At 48.7% G+C, this 11,403-nt stretch overlaps 1 protein-coding gene across 1 annotated transcript in view; it reads left to right on the top strand.

The window, feature by feature from the left end:
- The window catches only part of arf1 (ADP-ribosylation factor 1), a 10,788-nt gene extending 910 nt beyond the window's left edge, over window positions 1–9,878 (top strand). The window contains exons 2-5 of the mRNA XM_037532526.1: window positions 1,320–1,492; window positions 2,943–3,053; window positions 5,482–5,606; window positions 5,696–9,878. Coding sequence (XP_037388423.1) covers window positions 1,348–1,492; window positions 2,943–3,053; window positions 5,482–5,606; window positions 5,696–5,857 — 543 coding nt within the window. The 5' untranslated portion in view covers window positions 1,320–1,347 and the 3' untranslated portion in view covers window positions 5,858–9,878. The remainder of the gene's footprint in view (window positions 1–1,319; window positions 1,493–2,942; window positions 3,054–5,481; window positions 5,607–5,695) is intronic.
- Window positions 9,879–11,403: the final 1,525 nt, after the last annotated feature.

Here is an 11,403-nt window from a genome sequence, read left to right on the forward strand (position 1 = left end):
CTGACAAAGACCCGCCGATAACTCTCCGCTCCACCTTAAATACCGCTGTTAACCCGCTGACAAAGACCTGCCGATAACTCTCTGCTCCACCTTAAATACCGCTGACAGAACCTCTCTGCTCCACCTTAAATGCCACTGACAGAACCTCTCGGCTCCACCTTAAATACCGCTGACAGAACCTCTCCGCTCCACCTTAAATGCCGCTGACAGAACCTCTCCGCTCCACCTTAAATGCCGCTGATAGAACCCCCCCGCTCCACCTTAAATACCGCTGACAGAACCTCCCCGCTCCACCTTAAATACCGCTGACAGAACCTCCCCGCTCCACCTTAAATACCGCTGACAGAACCTCTCCGCTCCACCTTAAATACCGCTGACAGAACCTCCCCGCTCCAGCTTAAATGCCGCTGACAGAACCTCTCCGCTCCACCTTAAATGCCGCTGACAGAACCTCTCCGCTCCACCTTAAATGCCGCTGACAGAACCTCTCCGCTCCACCTTAAATGCCGCTGACAGAACCTCTCCGCTCCACCTTAAATACCGCTGACAGAACCTCTCCGCTCCACCTTAAATGCCGCTGACAGAACCCCCCCGCTCCACCTTAAATGCCGCTGACAGAACCCCCCCGCTCCACCTTATTGGAACGCTCCAGGTATATAAATACCGCAGCGGGTCTGTTAGAGGGTCTGAGGTGCCACAGTGGACCTGCTGCAGCGTTTAAGGTGGAACTGATCTGAAGCAGTTTAACCTACATATACCTTTTACCCTTACCAGCTCCTCCTTACCAGCTCCTCTTTACCTGCTCCTCCTTACCCGCTCCTCCTTACCCAGCTCCTCCTTACCCAGCTCCTCCTTAACCAGCTCCTCCTTACCCAGCTCCTCCTTACCCGCTCCTCCTTACCCGCTCCTCCTTACCCAGCTCCTCCTTACCCAGCTCCTCCTTACCCAGCTCCTCCTTACCCGCTCCTCCTTACCCAGCTCCTCCTTACCCAGCTCCTCCTTACCCAGCTCCTCCTTACCCGCTCCTCTTTACCTCCTCCTTACCCACTCCTCCTTACCCGCTCCTCCTTACCCGCTCCTCCTTACCTGCTCCTCTTTACCAGCTCCTTCTTACCTGCTTTTCTTTACCCGCTCCTCCTTACCTGCTCATCCTTACCTGCTCCTCCTTACCTGCTCCTCCTTACCCGCTCCTCCTTACCTGCTTTTCTTTACCCGCTCCTCCTTACCTGCTCCTCTTTACCTGCTCCTCCTTGCCTGTGGAGCCAAGTGCTGAGGATCTCCGGTCCGGGGAATAACGCGGCTCCTCCTTCTGTTCCCAGCTCGGCGTGCTCCCTGCGTCTGTGAATCATGGGCAACATCTTCGCCAACCTGTTCAAGGCCTTCGGGAAGAAGGAGATGAGGATCCTGATGGTGGGCCTGGACGCTGCCGGGAAGACCACCATCCTGTACAAGCTGAAGCTGGGAGAGATCGTTACCACCATTCCGACCATCGGTGAGTCGCCCAGCCGCCCGGCTCCCTTCGGAAGAACGCGTGTTGATGTGTTGGCGCCTCTCGGTGCCGCCCTGACGATCGGACTATTGACGAATGAGCATTACGCTGAGATTACCAGCTCACTGTCTGCAGAGATCCGAGCGGTCCTGCCTCCCTACGGCCCTATTCGGATGGGATTAGTCTTCCATGGGGAGGCGGGATGTCCGCAGTGTTTAGCATATCTCGGGTCTAAATGACCGGAATGGGGCGGCTGCTGGATTTACGCCCCGCCTTGTTTCCAGAAAGCAGTCTAAACTGTGTTAACCTCTTGTGCTCCAGGTGTTCTGGCTGTTCCTTGTGAATTTAAAGTCCAAACCGTAAGGCGATTATTCAGTAACTGCATGAAATAAATACTTACTTATAAAAGCTTCTCAGATGACCAGAACATGTTTTATGATCTCCACATATCACTACACGCTCACAATCTACTGCTGAAAGTCCAAAAATCTCTGACTCTAAAAGTGATGTTTCCAGAGCAGATCGCTGAAGAGACGCCGTCTGTTTATAGTTTAGAGCCCAGATTTGGGGAAAAACGGCTCGACTTTCAGTAGAAAAACAAACTGAGTTCAGCTTCTTTTATTATAAGGGTTTAAAATGACGTCACCGTCTATTAGACTGGAGAGAAGAGCTACAGCCTCACACGACGCCCAGCTTCTGAATGGAGCTTATGGAGTATGAACGTTATGAAGAACAGGACCAAGAGTGGTTTGGAGCCACCGCTGGTCCCGAAGAGCTGAAGAGGTTAAATTCAGCAAGAACAGAGAAATTGGATTTGAAATTTCAGACATTTGCTGCAAACGTTTATGATCTGGGAAGTTTTGATCTTTAGATCCGTTCTCAACCTTCCCACTTTATTCTTTGTGTCGGCGGTTCTCAGTCCGCAGTTATAGTTAAGAGCTTTTAAACTCGAGGTATAAACGGCGCCTTCATGACGTCAGTGAGTGCGAACAGCCAATGAGCTGCTCCGCTCGCCCGTCAATCAGGCTCTAGCAGTAAAGCCCCGCCTCCTGCTGCCCAGAACCCGTTTACTGTAGGAAAAATAAACAGGCGAGATTTCTTTGCTTTTTTTTAGCGAAGTCCATCCTTCTACTGTCTAAAATTAAAGGAGCGCTCCGCACAAGTTTTTAGAAACTGTTTAACTTCGTTTGTAGCCGTTGAGCTCCATTTACACCCCCGTTCATTCAGGACTCCCTCGTGGGCGCCCTCCGCTGGTTAGCAGTCCTGTTTTTGATATAACGAGGGAAATAGGAAGCGGCTTCATAAACCGGCTCTGGTGTTGGGAGTCTTGCCCGAGGGCTCCTGTGCGGTGTGGGGTGCTCACCTATGTAGGGCAGTGGACATCGGTGCAGATCCAGATCCAGTAAATCAAGTCTGATAATTTAACCGATCGCCTGCGTTTGCTGTGTTTCAGGCTTCAACGTTGAAACCGTAGAGTACAAGAACATCAGCTTCACCGTGTGGGACGTCGGTGGCCAGGACAAGATTCGACCGCTGTGGCGTCATTATTTCCAGAACACGCAGGGTAAGAGTTCTTCCATCTTCACCTCGTCCTGCTGGGATTATTGAACACCTGAAAAATACGGAAAAGACGGAAAAGATTTGGGTTTGATCTGTGATGGTCATGAAACGGTCCCTACCATGGAAAACTGGGTTTTCCCGTGAGTTTAATGCATCGTGTGCTTGTTGTTAAAGAGCGAAGACATTTTACTCTGGTAGGTTCCGAGGAAGAACCCGGCTCACGTCGACGTGGGATGGTTTTGATTTTCATTTGTAATATTAAACATTAATTAAAGTAAAGATGCGCCTGTGTGGAATTCTGGGTCTGTATTGATAACTGATACATACATGTAAAATATCTTTACATCTTGGACCTGGAAAACGTTCTTCTGTAAAGCCCGTCTGGAAATTCAGAACCACTGCTCTCAGCGTTTTACCATCACTACTATGGTAACTGAAGCCATATTGAGGCCACTGAAAGCCTCAGTAGATCACTTGGCCTGAAATTCACACAGAGAAAGGCAGCCAGTCTTTTAGGTTAACGGGCAGATGTTAACGGTAAGTTTTTTCCAGATAACGTTACTATCCTGGCCTTATCAGCTCCCGTCTTTCAGCTGGAGAACAGCCGGTTTTGGAAGAGGTAGTAAACTGATACCGGGTGTAATGAGATCATGCTGAAGTATAAAGATGACCCTGAACTGACCTTGTATCATCTCTTCCTGCTGGTGTCTTCAGCACCAGAATGTAACTGCTGCACCATTTAAGGTGGAACGGAGGAATTCTAACAAGACGCTGACTTCAGCCTCGTAGTTTTAGTGCTGCTAGTGCTTTGATTTTTGCTGTTAATTAACGAAATGCAGAGCAGAGGTCACTAACAGGCGGACCGCGGTTTGAGTCTGGACCCAGGCGCTGTCCTATGCGGACCTGGACCTGTAACCGATAAACTATGGAGAATACTTTTCTAGCCTTTACGGTAGCTTTAGTGCCCGGGAGCCTCACAGACCAATTACATGCGCTGTAAATATCACATGACGCTACTCGAGTGAGTGACGCCACACAGGGGAGGGACGAGGAGAGAAACAGCAGTCAGAGAAGAAAGTGAGTCAGAGGGAAGTTATTCCACATGACGTGATCTAAAAAGAGGAAACTGACAGTAAATGTTGGTGAAATCTGACCGAACTGGACTTTATTTGATCTGATGTTCAGTAAATGGTGGTGAAATCTGACCGAACTGGACTTTATTTGATCTGATGTTCAGTAAATGGTGGTGAAATCTGACCGAACTGGACTTTATTTGATCTGATGTTCAGTAAATGGTGGTGAAATCTGACCGAACTGGACTTTATTTGATCTGATGTTCAGTAAATGGTGGTGAAATCTGACCGAACTGGACTTTATTTGATCTGATGTTCAGTAAATGGTGGTGAAATCTGACCGAACTGGACTTTATTTGATCTGATGTTCAGTAAATGGTGGTGAAATCTGACCGAACTGGACTTTATTTGATCTGATGTTCAGTAAATGGTGGTGAAATCTGACCGAACTGGACTTTATTTGATCTGATGTTCAGTAAATGGTGGTGAAATCTGACCGAACTGGACTTTATTTGATCTGATGTTCAGTAAATGGTGGTGAAATCTGACCGAACTGGACTTTATTTGATCTGATGTTCAGTAAATGGTGGTGAAATCTGACCGAACTGGACTTTATTTGATCTGATGTTCAGTAAATGGTGGTGAAATCTGACCGAACTGGACTTTATTTGATCTGATGTTCAGTAAATGGTGGTGAAATCTGACCGAACTGGACTTTATTTGATCTGATGTTCAGTAAATGGTGGTGAAATCTGACCGAACTGGACTTTATTTGATCTGATGTTCAGTAAATGGTGGTGAAATCTGACCGAACTGGACTTTATTTGATCTGATGGTCAGTAAATGGTGGTGAAATCTGACCGAACTGGACTTTATTTGATCTGATGGTCAGTAAATGGTGGTGAAATCTGACCGAACTGGACGTTATTTGATCTGATGGTCAGTAAATGGTGGTGAAATCTGACCGAACTGGACGTTATTTGATCTGATGGTCAGTAAATGGTGGTGAAATCTGACCGAACTGGACGTTATTTGATCTGATGGTCAGTAAATGGTGGTGAAATCTGACCGAACTGGACGTTATTTGATCTGATGGTCAGTAAATGGTGGTGAAATCTGACCGAACTGGACGTTATTTGATCTGATGTTCAGTAAATGGTGGTGAAATCTGACCGAACTGGACTTTATTTGATCTGATGGTCAGTAAATGGTGGTGAAATCTGACCGAACTGGACGTTATTTGATCTGATGGTCAGTAAATGCTTGTTTGGACGCTCTTGTCCTGCCCTGTTTACCATGCGAGTGTATTAATGGTCTTGTCTTGGTGGTGTGTGTGTGTGTGTGTATGTGTGTGGTCAGGTCTGATCTTCGTGGTGGACAGTAACGACAGAGAGCGAGTGAACGAAGCGCGGGAGGAACTGATGAGGATGCTGGCGGAGGACGAGCTGAGGGAAGCTGTGCTGCTGGTGTTCGCCAACAAACAGGTACCGATACTTTTAAACGCTGAGGAACCAGAATGTTGAGAACGTTTACAGTGAGGAGGCGAACTCTGACGCTCCCTGTTGTCTCCCAGGATCTGCCGAACGCCATGAACGCCGCGGAGATCACGGACAAGCTGGGGCTGCACTCCCTCCGCCACAGGAACTGGTACATCCAGGCCACCTGCGCCACCTCCGGGGACGGCCTGTACGAGGGACTGGACTGGCTCTCCAACCAGCTCAAAAACCAGAAATGATCTCCGCCTTGCCATCACACTCCTCCTCCATCTCCTCCTCCTCCTCCTCCTCTTCTTCCTCTTCTGGGTTTATCCCCCTCTTTCCTTTTAGGCCACATCCTCCAACACAGGCTTTACTTCTCATCTGGCGGAACCTCGTGTTACCCTGTTTTTCTGTTTAAGAGGAAAAGTGCTGGAAGCTGCTCTCCCGCTCATACCTGGTTACAGTAAAGTCAGAGCCCCTCGCGCTCGTATTTAATGTAAATAGTTATGTTTTTGTTGTGAGGCAGCTTTTGGAGCACTCTTATGCAATATATATATTGTTATTATTATTGTTGTTGTTATAATCAGCCTTTCCTTTTCTTCCTCTTCCGTGTTTTATTTAATCATTCGAGTCAGAGGTAGGTGAATCGTAGGGTTATGGGCTTTTTTGGGGGGGGGGGGGTCACTTCCAATAGCTTTCGTCTCTGGGTCGCTGTCTGCACATCGCGAGTTAAACGTTAAACGTACTGTACAAAGAGGTTTCGTCGGTCTCAAGATAAACTCAACAAGTCCAGACAGCGGGCGCACACACTACCTAGAACGTTTAGGGGTTCTGCTTAGAACCACTAACCATTGCTACACACACTCACTCAGCATGGCCTAGCTTCACTAGAAAGGTTCAGTCAGTATCGGCGCCGCTGACGGCGCACAGCGTCCTCGGCGCCTGCTGGATCGTTAGCATGCGCGGCGGGACGGCGTTCCTGATGGAGCCGTTCTTTCCGTGCTGTTACTGCAGTGAAGTTCCATCCACAGGGAACTGAGCTGAGCCTCCCGGCGTGGATGAAAGCGGTAGTTCCCAAATTCGCCCGGTTTCCTCCCTTTCGACGGAGGTGGTGGATCAGCTGCGAGGCTGCCGCGGGTGATGAGCAGCGAAACGCTTGCACCCCACCAATCAGCACGATGCTAACCGCATGCCTGAACTGTCGGAGCACGTGACGCTGTTCGGTAATTCGCTCAAATCCCTGTTCCACTTGCTTACGTGGGTTTTAGGACGCCGTTATCTGTAAATATGGGCATAGTTCAGGTTTCACGCGCGGATCTGGTGCAGATATCGGAGCTGCATGAACTTCCAGAGGAATACGTTTATTTTTCTAAGGTTATAAACGCAATAAAGCGCAGATGTTGTAGCGCCTGAACGTTCTCCTGCAGTAAATAGTGTTTCAGGATTCCCATTAAAAGGTTCTGAACCCGAGGCTTTAAGCTGAGCTTCGTCTGGGCTGATCGGCTGCATTCGTCTCAGTTCTGTCGCTTTAACGGCTTCTTCTTTTTGCTTTGGGTGGGTGGGGGGTCGGGGGGGTCGGTGGGTCAGTCTTAGTGTCTCAGGTTAAATCATGCTTTGCCTTCTTAACAAGAACAGGTCAGTGTAGAAGTGCTCACAGGTCCAGGGCTTCGGTTCAGTTCAGCAGGGGCTTCGTTTACATTGAAGGCTGCACAACATGGACAGAACAGCACGTGGAGGTTATAATGCGACATAGACTGACAAGTTGACGTGATGTGACCAGCCTGCGTTATTTTGACCAAAATAATGTCCCTGATTCATCAGAACGGCCAGAGGAAGTCTTCTGGAAGTGACTGATGAGGACTGTGCTTTTTACCTCAACGCTGCTATGTAAACATGTCATGGCGGGTGTTATATGCTGTCGTGAGACGTTGGGGCAAGTAATATAACGGCTAATTAGACCACATTCAGCTTGACATTCAACATTACGCCACTGACAGTTATTACACTGTTATAACTGAACAAAACCGGTCAATAACCGCACGTCACGTCCTCTATAACGTGTTCACAGTGCTGTTCTGTCACTCTTATGCAGCTCTAGTGAAGTGTTAGCCATTCGCCTCCTCGCCGCAGCGTCGCCAGCGTCACGACCAACCGCCCAAACATCGAGCAGCCCTAGCAGGCGTGTCCTCCTCCTGCCTCCTCCTGGAGCGTCTGCCTTTCTCCCATTCTCTCGCCTCTAAATCAGGTGCGTCAGAGCAGGACCAGGACCAGCTCTAAAGCCCCGTGTCTCTGCTCCAGATTAAGCCTAAGCCTAAACTGTATGGACCTGTTTAATGACATTGCTGTGCTTCGTGTTTTCTGAGTGCATGTGTGAGTCAGAGCACCGCTAAGAGCAGCAGCATGCCTGTAGATCACGCCGGGAACGCTCCACTGTCCTTCAGCCTGGCCGCGGTCAGCCTTCACAGGAGTTTCATTGGACGAGATTAATCCCTGATCTAGAGCTTGGCTGAGGATTTCACAGAGAAAGGCAGCCAGTCTGAAGTCTGTTGGACAGACAGACGAGTGCCGATCGTCAGTTTCCTCAGCTGCGTCCCGCCTCGCCTCGCCTTAGCAGGATGGGATCTGAGAGCACGTCTGATGAATTGAGTGTAAGACGTTAATGGGCGACTCGTCCTCTGCGCTGTAGCTGAGCTCTGTACTATTCAGACGGCTGCAGGACTCGTTCTGCTGCCTTTACTGGACTAACGTAAGACGCAGCTCTGCGCTGCCCCCTGCTGGGGAGAAGAGCTCAGACGTCTCATGGTCCTCAAACGCGAGAGTGTATAACAATACAGGGAAGCAAACTGGCTCGTTAAACTTCTAAATTACTGGACTTTACGCTTTTGTGACTCATCTCTCGTCTAAAGTCGTCTGCTTGTGTATTTCAGGTGACCGTGATTTGTTTTTTTGAGCGTTTTTCCTGTGAAATTATCATTATTAGGATTTTTATAGCAACGATACGAATGAGAAAGCCTAGTCACGTCGTAAGAGGAGGAGTCTGGGCTGCCCCCTGGTGGAGAACAGAATTCAGACATCTGTGGTTCTCATGTATAACATCACAGGGAAGCAAACTGGCTTGTTAAAACTAATTTACTGGACGATTTTTTACCAGTGTAAAGTCTCCTGGTCGTGTTTTTGAGTCGACTAAACTCTTAACTAACTCCGTCTCTGTGAAATGTTTTCTGTGTTTACTGAAACACAAATAATAATAATTTACGTTTACTGCATTTGGCAGATGCTCTTATCCAGAGTGACTTGCAATTAGATCAATTTACCCAGGTAGGCGAAGGTGGTGTTAGGAGTCTTGCCCAAGGACGCTTATTGGTATAGTGTAGGGTGCTTGCCCTGCTGGGGGATTGAACCGCAGTATACAAAGTACAAGCCAGAGGTGTTGCCCACCACACCGTCCCACCACATGTAGGTAATAATCAAAATAAATAATAATAATAAAAACAAACGGTTAGAAAGCTTGACCAAACCGTAAGACGCAGGCTCTGTGCTGCCCTCTAGTGGAGAGCAGTTCAGTTCTTTAATAAGAGAACGTGTAGCATTAAAGAGAAACTAATTTACATATCAAAACCCTTCATCTGCTGTTCGATGGTGAAGCTTCCCTTAAACTTCTGCTCGTCTTTGATCTCCATCATTCGCTTAGGAACGATAAAAAGCCGCTGGAAACTGGAAACTCCTCCGATAGCCGTGACTGTGCCGGTTCCGTAGGGATCAGGTGGAGAACCCTGGAGCGTTCCCTTGGTGTGGAGAACCAGCCCCCCTGCATGCGTCTGTTTGTCTCTGTGTAAGCAGTGCTGGCTGCTCTGAAGCGCATGGTACAGCAATATTAGCGCGTATGAGCTTCGTGTATCTATATTTTTGAATGCGGTGATGTTTGATCTCCTGGTGCCTTTGCGGTTCTGCGGAGGGGTTCTGGTGGGAGCTCCGTAGCGGACGGGCGTACTGTTCTGAGACTCGGCTGGTCTGCGATGAATAGAAGGTCCGTGCTCATCGAGTTTGACTGTTGTAAAATGTGAGCCCACGCCAGCGGGACGAGTCCGCTGGTCTCTACTGTCCTCGTCAGCCTGTTTCATAGACACTGAGCGCTCGCGTACGTATGAGTACGGTTCTCCTAGCAAGGTTCGTCTTCTAGTGTGACTTATTAACATGAATGTTTTTTAATGTAAACTGATCTTGCCTTTCGTTTTGACAGAAAAGCACTGTAATTAAAGAAATCCGAGTAAAGCTGGACTCCAGTCGCCTCGTCCTTTCTCACTCCGCCGCTTGGGCCCTGTGTGTTCTCGTCTAGGTGTTGGGTGTCCCGGTTCTTGTTGAGATAAGAGGGGTGGGTGAAGTGCTGGAGCTACATGACCCTCCAAACAGAGAGATATAATTAATTATTGATTAGGGATCATTTGAAGTGAGTTAATACATTTATTAAGGTCAGCTAATACATTTATTAAGTGACCCTTATTACTCCCACAATTTCACCTCTGCATTTGACCCGTCCATGAAGTGAAACACCACATACACACTAGTGAGTACACTTACCCGGAGCGGTGGGCAGCCCTATCTACACCCGGGGAGCAGTTGGGGGTTAGGTGTCTTGCTCAAGGACACCTCAGTCATGTACCGTCAGCTCTGGGGATCGAACCGGCGACCTTCCGGTCACGAGGCTGGTTCCTCCAGCCCACGACTGCCATGACTGAGCGTCCATTGATGAAGGACTAGAGGATGACCAACACAAACTGTGCAGCAGCAGATGAGCTGCTGTCTCTGACTTTACCTCTACAAGGTGGACCGACAAGGTAGGGGTGTCTAATAGAGTGGACAGTGAGTGGACACAGTGTTTAAAAACTCCAGCAGCACTGCTGAGTCTGATCCACTCGCACCAGCACAACACACACTAACACACCACCACCACGTCAGTGTTACTGCAGTGCTGAGAATGATCCACCACCCAAACAGTACCTGCTCTGTGAGGGTCCATGGGGGTCCTGACCACTGAAGAACAGGGTAACAGAGTATCAGAGAAACAGATGGACTACAGTCTGTAACTGTAGAACTACAGAGTGCAGCTATACAGTAAGTGGAGCTGATAAGGTGGACAGTGAGGTGGTCAGACTGCTCTGTCTGACCGGTGTGTGTAAATGAGCTGCAGAGTGAAGAGCACATTTTAAACAATGTTTACAGGTCAAACTCCTTTATTTAAACAGAGGAAAGTTCAGTTTTCTGGCACGAGTCCTTTAAAAACAGCTTGATCAGTCAAGACCCGTGAGGTCACTGCAGGGTGGAGCTCCTCGGCAGTCTGACTGACCACAGCGTCTACGTTTATTTCACTGAGAAATCACACGGCGCTTACAGGCGGCCGTAAAACCGCCCAGTGCGTCGGTACAGAACCCGCCGACCTGCTTTAAGGCAAAACACAGCAGGCCGACGGGACCCTGACCGTCTTCAGCCCCTCAGAGTTCACATCAGACAAGTCCCGGCCTCGCCTCGCCTCGCCTTCACCGCCAGAAAGAGGAATTCCACTTACTTTAATACATAACTCAGTGTGTGAGGTGTAATCAGAGAGATCCAGAGGGTTTGGAGCAAAACGGTTCAGACGTCTTTACAGTGGTGGTGATGAGAACCAGGCGTCGCCATGACGACAACACAGATACAGACACTTTATTTACCATCTTGAAGTTCTCTAAACTCTCATAAAACAGCGTCTCAGTCATCAGGCAGTGAATTCAGAACCAGCTCATGTAGGAACTTTCTGTAGGAGCTTTTA

Source organism: Pygocentrus nattereri, chromosome 2 (assembly GCF_015220715.1).
Source record: "Pygocentrus nattereri isolate fPygNat1 chromosome 2, fPygNat1.pri, whole genome shotgun sequence".
Taxonomy (NCBI): Eukaryota; Metazoa; Chordata; class Actinopteri; order Characiformes; family Serrasalmidae; genus Pygocentrus; species Pygocentrus nattereri.